General features: G+C 30.8%; 1 protein-coding gene and 1 long non-coding RNA gene across 4 annotated transcripts in view; one reads left to right on the forward strand and one right to left on the reverse strand.

Moving 5' to 3' along the window:
• LOC146998262 (uncharacterized) overlaps positions 1–24,104 on the reverse strand; it is a 215,735-nt gene that overhangs the window by 29,343 nt on the left and 162,288 nt on the right. The window lies entirely within an intron of this gene.
• LOC118192966 (major facilitator superfamily domain-containing protein 6-like) lies at positions 1,298–22,807 on the forward strand. Of its 3 annotated transcripts, none has more exons than XM_085813824.1 (6): positions 1,298–1,339; positions 6,375–6,605; positions 8,930–9,029; positions 15,055–16,431; positions 18,854–19,021; positions 22,588–22,807. In XM_085813824.1, the coding sequence occupies exons 2-6, from the start codon at positions 6,438–6,440 to the stop codon at positions 22,653–22,655; spliced, it is 1,881 nt and encodes a 626-aa protein (XP_085669950.1). In that variant the 5' UTR covers positions 1,298–1,339; positions 6,375–6,437; the 3' UTR covers positions 22,656–22,807. The 3 variants fall into 3 exon arrangements, with proteins under 3 accessions (XP_085669950.1, XP_085669947.1, XP_085669948.1); XM_085813821.1 differs by lacking the exon at positions 1,298–1,339 and adding an exon at positions 2,311–2,663; XM_085813822.1 differs by lacking the exon at positions 1,298–1,339 and adding an exon at positions 4,590–4,757.

Genomic DNA, 24,104 nt, shown 5'->3' on the forward strand with positions numbered 1-24,104 from the left:
ACAAGATTGCTGGTTATGTGGGTCTCATGGGAGGTCACCCAACCAAGTAGTGACTCTAGCCGTGCTGCTTAAGAATAGAGTTAAACTCAGGTAGTCCTTCGTGGAAATAATAGTTGCAATAATGAAAATAGAAGCACATAATCCAGTAGATGAAGAGAAGCAAAATTCATATATATATATATATATATATACATCACACACAGTTCTGCAGTGATCACGGTGCAAAATACATGAAGGAAAAGTCACGTGAGGTGGTCCCCCACCCAGGTCGTGGCTCTTAAAGTTGCTGCTTAAGTTATCCAAGTGCAAAGACGTCCGTTTTTTTTTGTAAAATTAATCAGTAATTAGTAACACATTTAGGGAGATTAGTTCTGGTTAGCACTTAAAACATAAGTCACAAAGTTTCCAGGAATGTTTCAAGGTTTTATAACAGCTGTTGCATTACGTCGATAAAGATTTACATATTTACTGCAGGTTTTTTAATTAAAGCGCCCTCCGGTGACGCTATTTGTAACTTTTTTCCTCTCTGAAAAACATTCTTATCCCTTCATTAAGTTCGCCACAAAATTTCACGATTTTCTGATCGTTGGTTTCGCTTGTAAGCAGCTTTAAACTAGAGTTCTTTAATTATAGACATCCTGTATATTTGCTGTAAATACTGTGTTTTAGAGGCCTAGAGATATGGACTACAGTTATGTGACTGAACGACAAATTTTGAAGGAAAAAGGTCAAAAAGAAGCAGTTTTACCGAAGACATCTGTGAAGAAGATAGTGCTTAGTACTTTTCATACAAAGCTACAAAATTTATCGGAATAGAAACGCCATTAAATGTAAGCCTGTAATAAGAAATAAAGTTTATAATTATTTACATACAAACAAAATATGCTTTTTTTGTATGTGTCGAAGAAAACTTTAACAGATAAAAAAAAGAAATTAGGTTGTCATTTGTTATTTTTAAGTTTTGTCTGAACGTTTTGAAAGTTCTCATAATTTATTAAGTTAAAATTAAGTTATTTATTGCTTAATTCATATATTACAATTATTTGATATAAATTTTAGTCTGTAAATTTAATATTTAGCTGTCAGTACGTTTAAATTACAAAATGTAACCAACAGAAATATCTTTCAAACACCAGTCTTTAGAATTTAGATAAAAAATAAAAATAAATTCGAGTTTCTTCTGCGTTATTATTACTATTGTTTGTGTAAATTTTGATAAATGTCTAATCAGTAAAATTCAGTACTTAGTTATAATGTACTTTCTCCCTTCTTTCAGGATGCTTTCATGGTGTAACAGTAGCACACTCGGGACGTATTCGAGAGGTCCAGCTTCGTGTCCGTACGTTTTTCTCCTTACCTGCTTTAAAAAATTAGTGAAACATTTCAAATTTTAAATTGCGTCCAAAAGGAATTTTTTAACGTTTTGTGATTTACCTTTATTTATTAAATATCATGTTCTTCGCACTTAAACCATAAAATTCAGTTCAACAGCAATATCGCAAAATAATTTTAAAATGAGCATATGTTTAGAATTTCCAATATACAATTCCGCGCGTTGGAGATAAAAAAGATTTTTTCCCGTACAATGTTGCCATTACTCACTTTTAAATCGTTGACTTTGTTAATCAAAATTCGATAAAGTTTTACAAAATATGAGAGAGATAATAAAACAAATTCCAAATTTGGGCTTCCAGATGCCCATATTCGGGTGGAAACGCACTTTATTCAAAATTAGACGGCTCTAGGTACCGTTGTTTTATTACAATGCGAGAAACATACATACATTTACGCATATTCTTCAGATTAATTTAATTTATTTAAATATAATATAGGGCGATAATATTTGATGGCAACAATTTGAAAAATGAATCGGACATTTGTAGCAACCCAATGCAAAATGCCAAAACGAAAATAATAATCCTTCAGGGCAAGTTTCCCCTTTGGACTTAAAGAAATAAATTTTTTTTTGTTAAAAAAATTACGGCCTGTCAGCTGCTATCAGAATGTGCAGTCAGCCCTTATGCAATTTGAGTTTGAAACCATTAATGTGGAGAATGACTAATGTAAATAAAGAGTATTGATACCCAAAATGACATGAAAAGATAATTAGTTGTAATAGGGAAGTTCTCACAAACTATTTAACCTAATTCATAATCTCACTTCCAAAGTATGTCCTTTATATTTAAAGCCAAATTAACAAGAGAAAATATGACCTCAGTTTTCAAGGTAAAGGATGATCTATAAATAAAAGAATAGCCATCGTTTCTTCTTCATGTCATTTAGTGCAATCAAAATCTCATTATATTCGTGCATCTGCGTATGCCAAACTGGTTTTTCAGCTTGCTGTTTATTCTTCGGTTTCTTTACCGGACTCATTTCATAGTTCCTTCGCATTGGTTCGTTTCCCTTTGCAAAAGTTTTGAGCAAATATGCGTTTGTGAATTAATTATCCTTGTTTCCGTCTGAAATATATATGACATATATTGTTCCTGGCTAAGTTCCAGGGAAACATTTCTATGCAATATATAAAATAATTCTCCTTATTAAATGCTTTTATCGACGTTTGCAGAGAATAATATTTTAATATGTCACTAAAGTAGAATGTACACATTTGTTCTTTCACCGGAATACTCAAGAAGCCTTGTACTGTGGTCAACTCACAGGTAAGGTTTATTATACGTTTATTAAGTAATTGTATTAAGTACCCAGTTCCCATTATTAAATGGGATTATTAATTATTTAATAATCATTCCATTATTAAATGATAAATTCCCATCATCTTACCTATATTAAGTACCTACATATCCATTATTAAATATAAATATTCCCATATTAAGTAATATTTTGTCTTTTACTACTTTCATCAACTAAAAAATACATGCAGGTAGGAATTTTTTTTAAACTTTCTTCATATATGAAATGAAGAAGAAAAGCAAAATATTTAAATAAATAATGGATTTATAAAAAAATTAATTTAACAAATATTTAAATTAATAACTAGAGGATCAAAACGTTAGTAATCAAAATTCAAAAATTATTCACTATATATTTACTACAATGGGTGGGCACATTAGTTTCAGTACATACTTTGTCTCTGGATTATAGTACCAATGAAGTATTGTGAGTACAAAAACTTTTGAATTAAACGTTACAGGAGGAAAAGTAAATTTGAAGTAAAATAATTAATTAATTGGAAACAATTTTGTAAAATGAACTGAAATAATCTGAAGTAAAATTTCAACAGGCTATTAGCTATTTAATTTGAAAGTGCGTTTGAAGATATTGTCTAAAGTAAATGGTCATTAAACCATTAAAATGGTATGCTGTCGCCTGCGAAGTCGCCTGTTCACGTACAGGGCACAAAATGCCTCGGTCAAAGATAAACCACTTTCCGTCTTGGTCACCATATATTCGTTAGAAAATTAGCATAAAAATTTTTTTATTCCACAAATTTTTAATACTATTGTAAAACAAATTCTTCCTGAAATATCAACATTGTTTGTATTGCCGATCATCAGTAGATGTGAGCGGTGTTTGGGAGGTTAAAATCCATTGAACAGTGACAGTCTTCTGAATTTGATTATGGTGACAGAATAACACAAGTCGCACATCGCCGAGACTGAAGCGATGGTGTTGAGACATATAATATTTGTATCAGGAGTAGCATAGTCATTGGGAGTGACGTATAACAAAAGTACTTTACAAACAGGTGCATGGGAAGTGACATCGCAGTTATCAAACTTGTCAAACACAATTCAGAGGCGATCCAAAAGTATATGTTTTTTAAACATTGGCATTAAGATATTCTTAATTTGAAGTATGTTTTAAAATTTTAAATCAAACATTTTTACTGTTTCTTCCTCAGATATTTATCTAGTACTAACGTTTATTACTTAAGAATAATTAGAGATACATTAAACTGACGCAGGAATTTCAGTTAATGGTTTCTCTACTGAACATATTACACATAACTGTAGCCCAAAATGTTTTATTTTCTTTTGGGGGAAGTTTAATTTATTTAGCTAAACTAAATACTGTTACATACAGTAAATAATTGAATTGCTATATATCAGTCGCAATATTGGGAGAAAATTTTTAAACGGTAGTACATTTTTTTAATCAGAAAGCGGTGGGTCTATGTGTGTAGTTCAATTGATATCAGTTTTGTGACCCAAAGCAAGAGATCAATTTGTGACAAATCATTGAAAGGCACGATTTAAGGGAAGGAACATCTTCGTGAAAGTCTTTTTGAATGACGCTGGTAACACTTGGATTTACGCATCAAAAAAAAAAAAAAAAAGCGTTCAGTAACAGTCTTCTTTTTTACTTTTTGTGCGTTTGTAAATAATTACTTTTACACAGCTGAAAGATTTTTTTTCGCTATCGCACACAGGAGGTAAAAAAAACTCTGCAACGGAGAGCTATATAAAAAATACGGAAGAAGTTGAATGAGTGCGTTAATAAATTCGATATACAGATAATGGCTGATATAGAACAAGTAAATGAGTCAAGACCAGCCGCTGATAAAATAGTTGAATGATATTTTCACTATCTTTCATATAAAAGCTTTCGTAAATATTCTTGAGCCAAAGTTAATATTTCACCCTCGCGAAATAGCCAGGTTGTTGATCAGCCTCCTCGCAAACAGCTCGTAAACATTATCAACTAATTTTCAGAGAGAATGCATTTAACTTGCTACTGTACTATTTTTCCTTCTCAACAATATTATTAGAAAATAATTAACAGTTGTGTTATGGGTAAGGTATTTATTTTCGTTATTTTCTTCTTTATATTTCATGTTAATCATGATATCTTACTCAAGTTTTTAACTGTGGATTTACTTATATTATGCATAGTTAATTGCTTTCCTGCTTTCATAAACATTTTTTAATTAGCTCCAATTTAATTTAACTCTAGTATCATAGACACAGACATTAACCTAAGTTCATAAACATTCTTACTAAATCATGCAAAAACCTACCATGGTCTTAGTCGAAGTAATTTTTCAAGAACTTTCTTTGAAATTTTTTATAACATTGTCAGCTTACAAGAGATCGTTTATAAAATATTGAGTCTTTTGGATCCTTGATCCCAGTGACCATTGTTTTTGCTTTCATTTGAATCAATCGTTGATTTGGTGAAGGATTTCATGAGTATTTAAATACTGTTTTACAGAAAGAGTTCTATTGTGATGCACCATCTGCTCGAGAGTAGAATAAGCATTACGACGTCTGCGTCGTAATATAAAAATCATACTTAGCGTATCAAATAAACTCATATATATCATTTCATTAGTAAAAGTCCACTTTCTATTTAAACTACACCGAAAAACGCGGTACCGCTATAAAGGTATTTTAGTAGATGAATATGAATTATCTTGCACAAAAGCATACTGTACTGTAATGATAATAGCCAACGCTTAATGTAATGCGATTTGTAGAATGCTTTTAGTACTAAATCATAGCTATGTACTAAAAGGTTGGAAATATTCTAAAAATAAAAAAGGTAAAGCTGTTCTATGAACTTTGTTTATTTTCTGTGTTTCTAGAAACTTTATAGAGTATAAATTGAATGAAGTTTTTTAACAGTTTTCAGTATGCATTTCGTTCTATTTTTGTTCAATATACACTAACTTTTACATAAAATAAACACTGCATTGTTGCATTCTTTTGCCTTTTATAAACTCTCTTTATTTTTTAAAAAATCTTTATTCTTACATTTAACACAGTTTGAAATAAAAATAAAAAAGCTTTTGCTTCAAACATTTCAAAGCATTCATTAATATCTGAAGCATTAATATGGTGAATCGAACTGGTTATCAGTATTTGAATTTATTTTCATTTCCATTTTTAAATTTGTTTAAGCATTATTAACTTGCAATACACAGAGATTAAACACTATTTTTCCGAGTGGTGTTATATTTAATAACAGATTTAGTCTTATGATTTAATAAGATTTGGAATTATGAACAGTTTCTGTTTTAAAATTAATAAAAATCCTAAAAGTGTAGCGTATTAGAATGTCATTGACTTACTATTTAAATCCTCTAAGCGTCAAGGCCGTATATATACGGCCTAGAATACTTTTTGCGATATCGGTAAGAACATATATATATACGTGCATATTAAAATGTGTCAAGGAAATTAAAGCACTATATTAAACGTACACAAATCCAGGTATGAAATACCATCAGAGTTTTTACATTAAAATCAAAAAAATAATTTGTTCTCATAGCAGTTTGGGGAAATTTGTGCTTTCTTAGCGAAACCCCTGGCCACTCAGATGTTTAATATATCATCTTTTCTATTTTTATCTTTATTTTAATTTCTTACCTTTTATGACATTTTTCAAAAAATTATTCCATATTTCTTCAGGATATCATTAGTCCCACAGAAATTCCCAGTCCATGAAATTCTGCTATTTCATAGTGGTTTAAAATGACAGACTCTAAAGAAGAAGGACCTCAGCATGCCGTAAATATTAAAGCTAAAAGTATCGAAAATAATTTACAAGAAGAGAGTATTTTATCTAATGCTACATCTACAACTCCCACGAATGAAAATAACAAGAAAGAAGTACAAGAAGCTATAGATCAGTCAAATCAAGTAAGTAATGCTCAAAGATTTTTAAATGTATTTAAAAGGATAATTTTTAATCCATGATACTGCTTAAAAAGTGGTACTAGCATTTTAATGAGCTTAGCGTTCCACTTTATAAAAACCGTGAATATTTTAACTAATATTAACACAATAAAAACGTTGAAAAGAGGACGTAACAAAGCATTATCATTATAGGTCTCTTCTATGAAATTTTGAGACACATTAAACCAATCTATAGTTGAATATCGTAAGGAAATCTGTAAAAAGTATTTTTGCGATCAGAGATTTCTCTAAAATCTTTATATATTTGCAGTGTTCTTAGTTGTAAGAAAAGAAATGGCTAAAGACGAAACGTTTAACTACGATGAAGCATACAAGAGCTATCTGCTTCAAGACAGGAATTATATTTTTTTAAAATAATTCTAAACCTTACTTTCAAGAGAGTAAAAATTGACTATTTGATAATTAAAATTAAAATGCAGGCGAAAATGGCAGACGTGTAGTGATAATCCTTATTAATATTATCAGAATCTCCCACTCTCCGGAAAAACAAACTCACAGCACACAAAGGATATCTTCATTCGCACATTTCAACAACGGTTTCTCAGCAATACACATCGCTCTTTTGACGGAATCTCCTGATATATTAAGAAGCAATCATAAAAGTTATTACCTATTCATATGTTCTGTAATTCATTAGAATTCCTGATTTGTTTCATGCTCAGTACTGAAACGTATGAACTACAACAATTACTATGTAGAACGGTACGAAAAGGTGAAACTCTGGAACTTCAGTACTAGAACTAAACCAGTAGTTTTGATATGGAATTAATTTCATGCATACAGAGGAGTAGTTTGATTGTATTCATCCCTGTGGAACCCTAACTTAAGCATGAAATAGAAATTCCACATGGGATCCTTACAAGAAGAAATACTAGTTTAAAGAAAAACATTTTTAAAATTTAAAATAAAAGTAGAAATTCACACATTTGCAGTTTTGTCTATTGCCACATTTTTTTCAATCATCTTATCGCAAATCTACTACTTATGCGGCTGATTACGTATCTGACAGGTGTCCCTGCAACAATTCTGCTTTACTACTTCATTACACTTTAGACACAAAAATAATCCTTAGAGTTACGCCACTTGTTTTCTATTCCAAATTGTACAATTTTCGGTATTACGTTTTGTTTCCACAAAAGTTACAGTCTTTTCATAAGTAAGTTAATGCAATTTCGATCCGTTAGCTAAGTGTTTCAAAGACAAATTTCTACTTAAATTTAATGTTGTTTTAAGTCTGTCAAATTGACTCAGTTCTTGGTTAGAAATCCTTTGGATAAAAAATTATTATTATGTCAATAATCCTTTAATCTGTTCCATTAAACAAAAGCATCAGAAGCTAGGTTACAAAAATAAGTTCCTATAATTATTGGTAAATGGCCCAAAAATGTTTAATTAAATAGATGGAAAAGTTAATAAGCAAACGTCAACAGAAGCAATCGATTTCAAGAACTGGTGTGTGTCGAATTCCTACTGAGATGTACTGTTTCCTCTTATATATAAATATTAAACATATGCAATATAAATTACAATTTATTTAAATGGTTCTAAATTATTGAAAATATAAGTATTTTGTATGGGAAAGTATTCATGATTTACTTCGAAATAGTTTTGATGATAAAGAGAAGAGCATAGATGGTAAACATAAACATACCTAAACCTACTGTATACACCATTCTAAACACCAAAGTAAAAAGAAAGGTTTCGTACCTTTATGTAGTAGCTTAGAAAATATGTTCAAGAATTCATCTTAAATTACTCTCCTATATTAAGGAGAGGAAGTTTCTCGTTCTGTTTTGATACTAATCAAAAATGTATAATTAACATTTTCTGAAGTACTTTCTTGGGAGAATTTGCATTCGCATAGCCATATTTCCTTTCCTTCCATCTTACAATAAATTATCTGTAGCTTCAGAGGTTATTAATTGCTTTCGAGCTCTAATGTAAATGTATATGCATCTAAATATATATATATATATATATATATAAATACGACAGTGAATGAAAAACATCAGTTCCGTAGATGTAGTAAGACTGACATAATAAATGTAGTGTTTTATAAAAAAAAAGATGATATTAGTTATCTGATCTAGAAAGGTTAACGAATAAATTAACCTAAAGGAATAAATTCACCTAAATGTCGAAAAAGGGGATTAAAGTTCCTTTCGAAATATTCCATTACAGCCGCATTGATTTCTTAGCTTTATTCTAGACTTTTAAAATATTTATTAGTCTGATTAATTTCATAAGATTTCTTTTCTTTCTTCCAGAAAAATCTGAATATCACTTGGAAGATATACAAAGATCTCAAAATATGTATATACAAACCTCTCATTCCCCTGAAGCTAGCTCTGTTGCTTTGGTTTGGAGGTAAGAAATTAAAAATTATTTCCGTATTTCCGTGAAAATTTACTCTTTGGCAGGAGTCTTTTTCCTGCAAATTTGAAATTTCTGTAATTTTGAAAGTTCTTTGCTTTGCAACAGAGTAACAAAATCAGCCAAATCTAAAATTAGCAGAAACATTTACACCAAAAATGTTAAGCATATTTAATTTCTTTTGGACTTGAAATAAACAAGCAATATCTGCAGGATTCAGCGAGATAAAACGATAGGCAACTTGATGGAACTGGAGTACTCGTAGATTAATTTTTATCTCAACTAACTGAAGCGGATCAATTTCAGATTTAAAATCCGATCTTGTTTTCAAGCTTGTTTTGTAAAATACAGAAACAGATAATTTTTAACAAATCATTTTTTTAATAATATTATTTCTCAATGCATTTATAGTCAAAAGAATCCGTTTCCATTTTTGACATAAAAATGAATAAATCCCAGTATGTGCATAAAACACTTTTACACTTACCAGAACATTACATTTCGTGGCAAGACTCAGTTAAAATTAACTTTTTCGAACGTCATGCCGAATAATATATAAATGACATTCCTCACAGAATGCCAAATCTTATTTTGATAATGCAATCTAGACTTTTCTTATTAATTTATTGAAATCTGCGATGCTTCCGGTTTCGGCAGTTTAAACTGTGTTTTATTTCACTTTAATAGTAACAGAAGCGTAACTAAATTTTAGGGACTAATATTTCGCTATCTTATTCTTATCGCTACTAAGTCAAAAGCCTTTTAAGTTTACCAAACGCTTATTCTAAGCTAAATATCCACAGAATTAAATCTTTCATCTGGAATGATAATGCTAAGTCATAAGACTTAGTTCTGCTTGAGGGAAAATTTTTGAAACTGAAGTCATAACAGCAATCGAGATACAGAACTAAGAATATAGGAAAGTAATCTATTTAAAAATTTGTTCTAACTGTCTATTTCAGCCGATATAATTAGTTGTAGAAGATTCATTAATTTCTTTCCAAATTACTCCAGTATAACGTTTTTCCTAATTATAAACTACAGTTTTTCTCTTCCAGCTAGGTAATCACCTTTTAAAGAATATTGAGTTCCCAGTATAAGAAATTTACTAAACAGATAATTTATAGAATCTTCTTTTTTCTTTTAATCCAAAGGGCCAATTTGCCCTGAAGGACTGTTAATTTTGTTTTGCCATTTTGAGTCGAAAACTTTAAAAGGTTGTATCCCTTTTCAAATCGTTGCCACCATATATCGCCCTGTCTTATGTTTAAACAAATTAAAGAATAAAGAAGCTGCATAAATGTATGTTACGTATCTCGCAATGTGATAAAACAACGGTACCTAGAGTTATGTTACGAAGGCATGCCGAAAGAAGAGAGAAGATACCCTTTTCAAAGGGCGACTGCGGCTCTAGGGGACCCAGTAGCCAAATGGTTTTGGAGACTGGGTCCCCTAGAATAGTCGTGAGCCCCCCCCCTTTTAAATCGATGCTAAAGGCAGTCTTTTCTTCTTCTTTTTTTTTCCGATGTCAGGAAACTGAAGATATTTGCAGTATCCGCGACAAGATCCGAACTCCGAATTTCCAGAATACATGTCGACCGTGCTTCCAGTTACATCACGAAGGCATGAGGAAAGGAGAGGGAAAATACCTTACAAATTAATTGTGAGATATTTATTTAAAGACAGTAGTCAATCGTGATTATCAAAGCATTTTTCGTTTGTTTAATAGCTTTTTTTTTCAAGTTTTTAAATATTTTAGTTTATCTTTTAAATATGCTAAATATCATAATTTAGGTATTTTACAAAATAATTCTAATTTCTTTAAACAAAACCTGATAATTCTTTCGAAAGATTTAAATTTAGATAGTATTTTATCCATCGATAAAAGCTTTTAATTCATTGTTTTCTATAAATTCAAGCATTCATGCCGAAGTTCCATAGCTATGAAAAACTTGAAAAGTTTTCATAACATTGGTCTAAGACAGACATTCTTCTTCCTGGTAATGTTTTAGTAAACAAGATTGCATTATATATTTCCTGCTTTTCTAAAAATGATGTAGTAAAATTCGATCTTGATTTGCACAGTTTAAAATAAAATTTTTATACATTTGAGAGTTTTCTCAAAGCAGTTTCTAATTTTTCATAGCTCGCCTTTTAAACCAGGTAATTTGCTACGGTTCAATAGTTCAACTTATATTCTCCACAATCCGAAACAATCTGAACCAATCGTAAAACTTTAACAGTTTTTCCGATTTGATTCACTTGCTTAGCTTTCATTTGCAATAACTTTTACTATTTTACAGAAAATGAAATTGTTTTTTTCACTCATGACATTTGAGTTTTTTAGAGACATTGCATTGTCTACACAGTTTCCCTCCCTTTAATCTATGCCACGATTTCTTATGCAATGCGTATTTAATTTTTATTTTCACGGGTGGGTATTTTTTTATTTATTATTTTTATTTTCTCTCTATTTAAATAAAAGTCTTCAGTATTTTTTGGGTATAGATGGTTAATTATTTTATTTCATTCCAACTGATTAATGTTATCTATGGCACATTAGAATCAATTTCTTTATTATTACTTTTATTTGTTCAAGTGTTCATGTTTTATTAACTACCTTATTCTTGTTCAGTGTTGAGCATATTTTTACTAACACTGACTTGTAAATATATTTAAAACTATGTAAAAAGGCTACTTTAGATTGGCGTATATTCTGTATGAAATTCTCTCTATTTCGGAGGCAATCAGACACAGGATTCTCTTCTTTAAGAGCAAAAGGATTTTAAAAAAATAGATAGTTAAAAAAAGCTGACTTCAGGCTAAACCTTTACTCCTGAAATCGATTCTAAATTTAAGCTAAATTATTTCTGATAGATAAACCTAATAATCTATAGAGATTTATTCAAAATCTACGTGTCAAATTAAGATTTCTTTTTTGTAATTTTTTAACTATTTCATTAGCCTATTTCGTTTCCATTTAAAGAAAATATTATTTGCTGAACATTTTTCTTTAAATTAAGGTTCAGTAATTTCGAAAATAGCACCTGAAGGAATTAAGCAGTGTAATTATTTAAAGACTCCTCTGCACTTGCTTTCCGAGCATAATAGTAGGAAGCAAATCAAGTATAAAAGAAAAATTTAAACAATTTTATTGCAACTACTAGAAATATCGTGAAAGTAATTAATAAGTCTCATGTTACCGAAAGTTAAACGTGTAGTTAGATATATTTTTTTTTACTTCCGGAGCTTGCAACAAACAGATACAACGCGTATCAGTTTATATTATTAAATACTAATTAGATTTCCGAAAAAATTAGAGAAAGCTTTCAAAACAAGAAATAAAACATATTTAATTTTAGAAGTTAAATCACAGCAAAATTTCTCACCCGCAGTTAAAAAAGGCGTAGATTCATAAACCAGTATCAAGCTCACAATGTATAAATAAAATATAACTAGGTCTGCTATTAAAAATATGAAAAAGGTAAAAAAAATGTAGATTAACTAAATAAAGATTTTTAGTGTTCCCCAGTCTTAAAATATATTCAAATATTTTCTCAGGAACGCAGCATAATTTTTTTTCCGAATAGATCCAAAACATAAAATTCGTAAGCTTTAATCATATGAAGGACGATATGATTCATGCTTATCATATTATGCATGCATTTAAGAATTATCTAGGCAAATAATTTAAGGCATAACAGTTAGGTACACGTTTTACAATACAATGATATAAATAGCTTAAAATCCACCACGAATATTTGTTTTACATTGCACAATTAGCCCACTTTTATTAAAATGGTGAAATTTATCAAGACTTTGCCAAAATGATAATCCTGAATTGCAGATAATTTTTACTAACGAAATATTTTATATCGGTATCTACAAAGACATACTTCATGTGCTTTCCTAAATAACACAATACAAATTTTCACCAGTTGACTACATTTTAACTCATAAAATGGCCATCAGATACCAAAGTATCAAGTTTCTGCAGAAAGTGATTTACTTTCTGCATATTGCGTACCTTATATTCGAAGAAGTATCATATCTGAATTATATGATTAACTCGTATGGAGTGGAGATAAATCGGCTTGAAGATTCTCTGTGAGCCTGATTGACCTTTTGTTTACCTTTTCATTGGGGTGGCGTATTAGTTTGTACCAGACAAAAGAATTTTTCCCCTTTCTTAATTATTTGTCATGCTAGAAGTTATAATTTCTTACTCATTTACTATGCTAGAAGCTGCAGATAATAAAATATGCTTTTCGTACATGCTTTCAGACTTAACTTTTTTTCTTTCTTCACTTTATATTTTTAGTTATTTCTGGAGAGAGCTTGTTCGCTCACAGGTATTTCAAAATAGAATACATTTGGTTACAATAGTACCACTATATGGAGAAGCTTCATGCTGATTTCTTCTATGTGACAGTGAAAATTACAGCACAGCACTCCAGATATTCGATCATATTTCATAATCAGGAAAGTGCGCATGTTTTACTTGTGGATGACAAGGTATGTCAGCTTATTGGGAAGATTTTCTGGAAGCAAAATATATCAGATCTCAGCTGGAACAGCTCCTTTCCCGCTTTAAATTCTCTTGAATTTGTAAAACAATAAATTCAACTAACATGTTAGGAGACATCAGTCATATTCTGGACCTCTGGAAGTTTTGGAAAAGCATGAGAGGAAGTCTAAGACTTTCAAAGTAAAGCTCCAATTGGACAATATTTATGTAACTCATATCAGATAACTGTATGGAGTCAAATTTCTCTGCAACCTTAAATATCAATGAAATTGCTTGGGTATACTTTGGTACTAAGCTTTATGATTATCGTAGTACAAGTATTAATTTTGTCCGCATTTTCTACCTTTGAGCTTGACCTTCTGCAAATATGGAAAGTACTTCCAGCGAAAGACTAAAGAAATGCGAAAGATAACTTTAATTAGATCGAAATTAGATTTAAACAGAGTTATATTTCGTGGAATACACGTGATGCGAATGTTGGTGTCTTCTGTAGGATGGCACATAAAAATAGCTTAAATCAAAGAGTATTTTACCCTAAAACTCACAAAAAATAAAAACGCGAAATAAATTTATTATGTAGGAATCATACATTATTTTGGACCTTCTGTTGAATAATACCGCTGTAATAAAAATATTTTAAGATTTCTAATGAGAACATAAATAATTACATTAAATAAATGTCACGATTTGCTTCTACTCTAGGTCAGAGTTTCTGTAAAATCTCCTTAAATCTTTTCATAAATGCTCTTTTAATTTCTTAAAAACATTCTATAAAAGCAAATTTTCTGTTCGAAAGTATCTTCATACGTATATGTCTCTCCATTATAATTAGTCTTTCAATGCTGATAAAAAGTCTATTCTATATATGACAATGTACAGGTTTTTCAGTTTTCGTAATAAAAGTCGCATCTTTATTAGCTTACAGAAACGATGTGGTACAGGTCCTTAAAAATTGCATATAATCTCAGATTTTTTTTCTACTACAAGAAAGGATATTTTATTACTTGCCCTTACACCTTTCTTTTCAATTCTATAGCTAGATTGCAGATATTAATCTCAAATGACGATAACTTAAAAAGGAACTTAGTGTAAAAAATAAATTTGAAGTAAACTGCTATGGCAGTGCGTGTACATATCCAAAAGAAATCAGAATATGTACTAAAGCGAATACTTGCTTTAATTAAAGCTTACTTTTCTCCTTCAAGGCAAAGAATAAAGATAAAATTCATGCTAGTTGCACGCCATGTAATATTTTAAGAACTCATAATAAGAGAGATAACTGTAATAGAGATTAAAATAGATAATGGATATTAAAAAACTATAGATAATAGAGATTAAAAATTAAAAATAAAATTTTAATTTTGATTTAACTTTAATTTCACATGCATATGTACAACCGAGTACGAGGTTTTGATAATACATACACACACATATATATATATGTATATATAAAGCACGAAGTATTACATCAGTGTTTTAATCTATTTGCAGCTGGAGCCGTCATCACACCGTTTCTTACGGTCTACTTCAAGCAGCGCGGACTTGCTCTGTCAGAACTGTCAACAATATACATGATTGCTCCTATAGTCCAGTTTATAGGAACAACTTTATCTGGGGTAATAGCAGATAAAATAGGCCGATCTAAACCAGTTCTTGTAGGTAATGTTATTCTTACAATGATATTTGTTGCCGGTATGCTTATAGTACCAAGAATGAGTACCGAAAGTTGTGAATCACATTCACTCAACTTTGAATGCGATCAACAAAACTTGGGTAGACTGATCGTAAAAACTCGCTCTGAAGTAACAGAAGATGTTATCGAAGCAAATTCTTGTAAAATTACATGCCCTGAAAATGTTACACAATCATGCCCTGGAGATAATATCATGTGTATCGAATTAGCAGATAAACAAAATTTCGTGAACTTGTCTACGACTGTTCACATTAATGGTACTTCAAGAAAAAATAGTGAAACTTTTGATCACCTTCTTTCTCAAATGCATAAAAATACAACTTTTTCTTGGTGTAATGAGTCACAAAAACGAAACTGTACTATAGGCTGTAGGTTTTTATCCGATGAAAAGTGTGCATGGGAAACTGGGAACAGATGGAAGCTCTTGGTTACGAACATCATGTTGTTTGTTCTTTATCTAACTGCGTACTCCAATTGCTATCGTATTCTAGATGTGGCTTCAATGTCTTTAGTGAAAGAACATAACTCTGATTTCGGACGAGAACGTTTCTTTTCCGTCCTTGGTATCTTAATATTCTCTCCCATTGCCGGATACGTCGTTGACGCAAGCACAGCCGCAGGAAGTGAAAAAAATTACGCATCTGCCCTGTATTTTTTCATTGCAGTGCTGTTCTTATTTTTAGCTGTCATCTGTAAACTTAAAATCAAAATTGAAGCTCCAGGAAAAAATATGTTGAAAAAGACATTTTACTTGATTCAAAATGTTGATGTTATTTCATTCATTTTAGTCCTTTTTGTTCTTGGCACCACATGGAACTTTACAAAGAACTTTACGAACTGGTTTTTAGTAGAGTTAAACACACCAGGCTTTTTACTAGGATTAATTCCAGCTGCGAGTAGTTTATATGGGCTGCCATTTTTATTAACTACCAACTGGTGGGTAAAGAAAATAGGCTCCTCTAATTTATTCATATTAGCTCTTTTAGGATATACAATAAGCGCAATTGGCTATTCTTTCTTGTATGACCCATGGCTGGCTCTTCTCTTAGAAGTTACTTCAGTATTCACTTATCATTTGTTATGGGTAGCTGTAGTCATTCACAGTCACGATATAGCACCTGAGGGCCTTACAGCAACGGTTATTTCTACTGCAGGAGCTATTCATTACAGTATAGGTAAGCAACTTAACATAAATATTACAAGTAAATAATTATTTTACTTACTTATAAATTTATTTTAAAATCCTAAATATTGAAATTTGAGCATAAAAACTAGTAAAAATAAATTTATTTTTATGTTACTTCCATTCCTTTTCAGTTTTATTTGCTTATTTTAAAAAATAAGAATTAATATTCGTTTTCTGAATCAGGAAGTACTGTATTATTCTTTATTTAGTCGCTATGAGGCATTTCTTCTTAAGTGAAAGATATCGCATATTATTTCCTTCTTGACGAGATACATAATTTTATCATTATTTTCATTAAAGCATTCTTTTGTGGATGGGAACGTTATGCAATTTCATGATATTACATAATTAAGAAAAATGGGTTACTAAACTTTGTAAGGAACATACATATGAATGATCTAAACATTTTAAGAGCATTATCGAGGAGGCAATTATAATATACACGATGATAACATTTCAGATAATTTTCAGCATCATTGTTCTATATTCAGCTCATAGTAGAAAATTATTTTTTAGACTTAAATATGCATACACGTAGCTGAAGAAATTTAATTTTATATAACGCTAATTTTCAGAGTTTCTACATTTCAAGAAACTACCACAGTCTGCCTTCTTCAAGGCTGCTGAAGCAGACAGAAAAATCAGAATAAATAGCCTTAAAATTAGAAAAAAAAAGAATTGTTCTTTCGCTTGTAGAAAATAATTTTTAATTTGGGACTCATTAAAGACTAAATTTGAATGATATGGATTGTTAAATTTTAGCTTGTTTAAAGTTATGCTCATTCGAATTGTTAGATAATTCACTTGATTTAATCAGCTAATGCATCGGATGCGAACAGAATTTTCCTCAGTCATGCAAAATATATGAACTAAATTTATCTGTTTGCAAATCTAACTAAGATCTTTACTATTCTGCTTTTAAGAAAGCTAAAAAGGAGCAATTTCAAGTCATCGTATTTACTGCTCCTTGTCTTTTGTAGATGTTATAAGTATATCAACAAATACCTATGACACACTTGCATATTTACTTATGTCTTATTTTATTAAGTAATTTATTAAAACTCAATAATTAATAATTTTAGAAAATTCAGGCACATTAGCTTAAAGAAAATTTATTAATGAATAAAATATGACAATAGAGATTGACATATTCTTTCCCAACCCAAACAAATGGCATATAACTTGTTTTGACCGGCAAAGCCGTATATACAAGGACTAGATTATTTTTTGTGGCGTCTTTCATGTGTGCAGTACAAATGCGTACGTCTTATATACGAAAGTATAAATATCTTGAAATATGTCCAAGAAATTACGGGATTATATTAAAAGTACATAAATCCAGCTATAAAGTATCAGGCGCATTTTGGCATTAAAATAAAAAAACTCTTTTTCTGTAGTTTAGAGAAATTTGAGTTTATTTAGACAAACTCTCCGTGGCGATAAGAAGGTAAATTTTTGTAATTTAAACTTTGTATTTCTGTACAAACCTCACTTCAACTAATCAGTTTTGTACAGCGGAAATAAATTATTCAGCTTTTGTGATATTGCGCCAAAGGCAAAGGTGCTGCCTATTTTTTCATCAGCGAATAGTTGATTTAAAAGTTAAGACAATCGCTTTAAAAATTAAGGCAGCAATTTTTAAAGCGATTGCAATTGAAATTCAGGTTAGAAAAATGTATCATTTTGAAATGCCAAAGTACTCGAGAAGACTGTGTATAACACTGCTTTTGGTTTTCAAATTAATAATGTTGTGAATTTTGTACATATATGGATAATTTTAGTGAAATTATATGTACATTGTTGCATTTTTCTATATAATGTTGCATGAAAATCTAGAGGATGCTCTGCGGGAAAAATAAGAAAACAAGGGCAAGTCTTTTAATGTTGAATAAATCGCTTTCTCGCTAATTTGGCGAGATATCGCCAAGCTTATAGAAAGCTTTGTCTTTTAGATGCACTTTACTTGCGTTGTGTTTAACATTCTTAGTAGTTTGAAATGTACCTCCGTAATATCTGTACAGTATTTCTGTGGAAAGGTCCAGAACTCTGACGTGTTTTATTTGATGAAATAAATTTTATCAGCCTGCTATCAGAGGTGTGCGCATTCAATCTATTATGAGCCCGGACACACGCAAAAATAATGATAAACAACAGTATTGAATTATTTATATTCAGTTAAAAGTTATGTGATAAGCATGTTATAATTCTTTAAGGAAGAAGAATTTCTTAATTTTCTGTGATGGGGTAGTAAAATATGATGCCATTATATAGTAGAACAATTGTTTTTGACAAGACAATTTTTTCTTGTCAAAAACTATTGTTAAGATGGCAATAAATATATTCGAACACATGAATTTATTGCATGTGTAAATGTGATTTTGTAACAATAATAAGATAATTTATTTATTCAGGCAAGGGTACAGGCAGTCTGACTGGTGGTTTGATAATGGATGTTTACGGAGGAAGAACAGCATTCAGAGTTATAGCTATTATTTGCCTGGTTGCTGCAGTTCTGTATGGAATTTATGCATATATACGCCACTCTTGTTCCTCAACGAAACATGACGTTAGTAAGAAAGGTGAGTTTATCAAATGAGCCATATAAAATATAGTATATGAATTCTAGAAATAATTAATCTTGGACTGTTATGGCAATCTAAATTAATATCAGCTTTACATTTTAACTGTAGAGTACAATTAAAATCAAATATTCACCGTTTCTTTTTAATTTTAGCCTATCTGGAACTAATCTCCTAGGCTTATATGACATAAGAGGGCCTACTGTTTAAATAAAATAACACTTTCGTTAAGATTAGGAAGTTTCGATAGCGAAGGATAGTTAGACAATAATCTATCGTGTGCACTATTTACAGTAATTATTTTGATAGAATACAAACGTGTCTTAATGATACTACACTTGATTTTTTAGTTAGTTTTTAAATCATTAAGTTTTCTATTGCTTGAATTTGTAAACCAAAATAATGTAGAAAATCAGATCCAATAATATTCGTTGACATACTTAAAAATCAAAATTTAAATTGTGAAGAAGGCCAAGGTCGACACTGAAATGTTTTTTGTTTATAAACCGAAGTTCCGTTGGCAGCAGAAAAAAAACCGAATAGTTGTATGATGTGTTTCTTTTCTGGCTGTTGAGAAGAAACTGACACCTCAGCCAATGTGGCACAAAAAGATTTAATTTTTTCCGTTTCTAATAAAAAGGCGACAAGACTCAGAGGGTAAGGGAGAAGTTACCTTTACTATTTCCCCGTTATAGTCCTTTTCATTGGGTCGAATATGGAAGAGCACATTTTTTAGCTTTCTTGTTAAATTAACGACGGTACCAACAGCAGGAAGAATTCGAAGCAACTTTAGACGAAGGGCTTCGCTTTTGTTAACACGATTTTTAGAAACACTGCGTGATCATCGTCAAGACAATACTTCTTTACGTAATTCGCTCACTTTGTTCCAACAGGTTTAGAATTATTAGCCTCACTGCTGATAGAGCTGAAGAAACTGCGCTCACCTGGCCGAGTGTGACTTCTAATAACCAATACATAATGCTGGCGGTATTCGAAGAATCAGGCGGTCGAACAGACAGAAGGATAGATTGGATGTGTGGCGGCATTTGTTGAAGAAACAATCCAATAAAAATGAATCGTATATATTGTGTTTTTCCCCACGTCTTTTAATTACACGAAGCAATCCAGGTATCTGTCTATGTCTAAGTTGCTCACCGCTGAGTCATTTCGGATTTCTTGGGTACTATTTTCTCCATGACGCTCGGTAATGGCGGCTTTCAGGTCTTGGTAATAAGCATCAGTGCGCTACGGAAGTATGATATTTCGAACCAAAGAAGCGGTCTCCGGCGTCAAATACTTGACGAAATGGTAGAATTTCTTTTCAGGATTCGCAATAGACCTAGGTGTAGATAAAGCGAAAGTTGATTAGCACAGAGCCAAACGACAATATAAAAACTATAGGACTGAAGATCGGTATCTTTACCGCTGCTGTTTCTTCCAAGGCTCAAGCGCAGAAAACGAAAGTCTTGGAACTGCGAAGTTTTGAAATGAATTTTAAGCTCCATGCACGTAGACGGGTTCCATTGTAAAGAATTTTAGTGTGGCTCAGTGTTGGTTCTTTACACGTTATGACTATGCGTTATATAAAACAATCAACTTTATAAATACGACTAATTCGCAAAGAACACTGAAACTACTATAAGATACTTGAATTTAACAGAACGGGGGTAAAGACGATGCATCGTCAGCTGATGGCTTGCGTAGCTATTGTAAAACAATATGACGTCGGTTGGCGGCGTGCGCAGCTGAACATGAGATAACCACAAAATAAAAAACACAATAGTCCATACATCAAATGTTAGAGGACTTCGCAGGAAAACGTTGAAAATATATATATGCAATACAGGTAAGAGTCTTCATTTTTTTTTTTTCTTTTTTTTTTTCTTTTTTTTTTTTTTTTTTTCTCAAGGAATGCAATGTACGTTTCAAGGTATTACTTCTTTCCTTTTCTTGATAAAGTTTCACTCTTAGAAAATCATTGGAATAAAAAAAAGAAAAGAATTCCTTCTATAAAATAACGGATGCCAAACTTTGTTTTAGTAATACCTTGAGTTGATTTTAACAGTTTTTCCCACACTTCTTATTTTAAATTTCCCATTGTAAGAGAGTTTTGTTGCAATCATAAACCATTTATTGAAACTTTCTTTGCATTGACGAAACCAGGTATGTACAAATTTTTCTCTTCGTTTTCAATAGTAAATAGATCTTTTTTAGCTGCAGTTATTTGGGTAAACCTATGCTTCATCAAGGTTCACAACGTATTTTCATTTATCTTCCGGTAAATAGTTTTCATACAGGGTTCTGCAAATTGTTCTGCGTTGAGCCACATGCCCGCGCAAAAGCCGATGAACATTTTTAGCCTTTTTCAAACTTTAAATCTTCGTTTATTATTTTATTTATTGTTGCTAAAGATGTATTTAAAGACTTTGGAATTGATTTCGCGTCGGCGGATTCCCTCTTGTTAAAAAGGATTTAACGTTAGAAACATTGGAAAGAGTACGTACCTTTTCAATGGTATACATTTGGAGTTTTCTTTCCATGCACACGTAATTACTTAATGTTCGATTAATAATGTTACTTATTTTGCACTTAGAAATTTTAATACTATGCATTTGGAAAATGTTTGTAAATTATGGAATAAGAATATTTCTCTTCGGAAAGCGCAAAAACATATCATTCAATCCAAGCTTATTTATATGTAACATTTTGAAAAAAGAATATATTTGAAAGTTGCAGTGCCAGAAAAGTTTACACAAAAACATTTGCTTTATTCTAATTCTTTATCGAAATCATTCTAAAAATAGGTAAACACCCTCCGTAGTAGCAAAATAAAGAATGAAAACACGTTCTTCGGGAAAAAAGTCTCGGAATGACATTAACCGGAGTCATTTTAAGGCATAAAAGAACGGGAGAAAACGCGACCAAGAACAATTTATTTCCCTAAACTTCAAATAATATAATGTTACTATATCCTGTTGTTTAACTTTAGTGCTGGTCTTTAGAAAACTTCATAAATTTCCTTGAACTTCCCAATATAAAAACTTCCCAATATATATTAATTGGAAATACTAGCTAGACTTCTGATAAATTTCTGAAATACACAAAAGCATATTTAAATTAATACATATTTTTAGATATAACTTAAGCTATCTAACAAATATATATTTAAGTAACTTTATATACTTGAGTTTAATTTTTTTACTGAGTGATGGAAAGCATAAACAGAAGAGGGGCACTGGTAAATGACATTCTAAAAAAATCTGTTTACAAACTTGCACGGAAGAACTAGATTTCATCTTCTAACCATACAACTAAATACTAATGGGAATGCTTAAAGCATATTGAAATACTATAACAGCAAACGATATCACAATTGCTAATATTGAAAGGCAATAAATTTTTGAAGAAAATTTGATTTCTCCATTGAGTCATAAAGAAGCAAACCTTCATCCATGTAACTCAATCTTAAATGTATTGTCAATTACTGTAATTGGATGTCTCAAAAAAACCATTTTTTTTTTTTTTTTTTTTTCTTTTTTTTTTTTTTTTTTTTTTTTTTTTTTCAGATGTAACTGGAAGCATTGGATGCAAGGAAATATCGAAAGAAATATACACTCAAAGGAACGGAAGCTAGTATAATAAAATAATAAAGTTGATACTTTAGATTTATTGAAGAAATATTTATTACGAAACTGTTTTGTATTTTGTAGTAATTACAAAATTATTTAAAAATATTCAGCATTTTTTACTGTTTTTGTTTTAAATAAAAGTTTGTGCTGCTTGCTATTGTTATTATTCATTGAAAGTTGATTTTAATAAAGTAATATTATATACATACATATATTCTAAATTTCTTTGTCTTAAAAAATATGAATTCAAAATATTTATGGTGGCTTATTACTGTCAGATCCTTTAATACACTTTTAAATCTATTTAAGTTGAAAGTAAAAATATTATCATTATATAATTAGATAGAAGTTATGAGATTATATTTTTCGACTAAGTTCTATAGTCGTTTAACAGAAGAAGCATAGATAACTTAGTCGTACTCGGTTTGGTACGTGGAACGATGTTACTTGTTATACAAGGGTTGTCTGAAAAGTTTCCGACCTTAATATGCAGTTGGCAGCTCAAATCAACCGAAATGGAGGGGCTGAATGGAGGCAGCTGAATTTAAACGTGGCCATACCAGCTTGGATGACGATGAACATTCAGGACGGCCAAAAACTGCAACCACTGACGAAAACATCGCTAAAATCCACCAAATGATGCTGATGACCATCGAATCAAGGTTAGAGAGATATAAGAGGTTATTAGCATGCCCAAAGAACCTGTTTTCCCGATATTAAGCCAAGATTTAGATGTGGTCAAGCTGACTGCACACTAGGGGTCCGTTTCCGCACTGTGGACGAAAAGGTGTCCGAATGAACATTTGCACCGTTCTGTTGACTCAATAAATCAGTTAGTCGTTGTCATTAATATGCTCCTTGCTGTAAAGGTTAGCTGAACTATATACAAGTGGGAAATGTTGGATATAACTTAGAATATATCCAAAATATCTAAGAATAGTGTGAATAGGATACCTTAAAACATTTTCTTGTGGATGCTCCATTTATGAGTTAAATGCGTCATGAATTTAGTGCATCTGATTGAAAAGAATGAGTTAGAATATTATTATTATCAGTGTCTATGATAGGCAGGACACACGTGTTTTATTTTCATGTAATGGTTATAGGATTTAGCAAACATACTTTAAATAAAATCAGAATTTGTAAAAGTGAAATCTGAGATTTCGCGTTTATTCTAAGATTTGTATCGTAGCAATTTATCCCAAATCATGGAAGAACCCCTGTTAGTAATACTACAATAATAATTAAAAGATTCTTAACTACATTTGGTTAAATGCTAGTAGCATGAAAATAAATGTAATAGTTGCATAAAAATAAATAAAATACTCTGTGTTTGTACCAGCTAAACTTGGCTAGAAGGAATCTGTATCAGTTTAAGATGAATCAAAATGTATTTGTGTCAGTGAATTATACATATAATTCAAGTACAGTGACCTGACATTCAAAGTAATGCA

This window comes from Stegodyphus dumicola, chromosome 3, assembly GCF_044657685.1.
Source record: "Stegodyphus dumicola isolate Sdum_Otavi_A_Nest chromosome 3, ASM4465768v1".
In the NCBI taxonomy this organism is placed as follows: Eukaryota; Metazoa; Arthropoda; class Arachnida; order Araneae; family Eresidae; genus Stegodyphus; species Stegodyphus dumicola.

Excerpts from the sequence above, each read along its gene's own strand:
- LOC118192966 (XM_085813824.1), top strand. The coding sequence starts at position 6,438 with ATGACAGACTCTAAAGAAGAAGGACCTCAGCATGCCGTAAATATTAAA. Across the intron at positions 6,606-8,929 it reads CTATAGATCAGTCAAATCAA|AAAAATCTGAATATCACTTG; the intron begins GTAAGTAATGCT and ends TCTTTCTTCCAG. Across the intron at positions 16,432-18,853 it reads AGCTATTCATTACAGTATAG|GCAAGGGTACAGGCAGTCTG; the intron begins GTAAGCAACTTA and ends TTATTTATTCAG.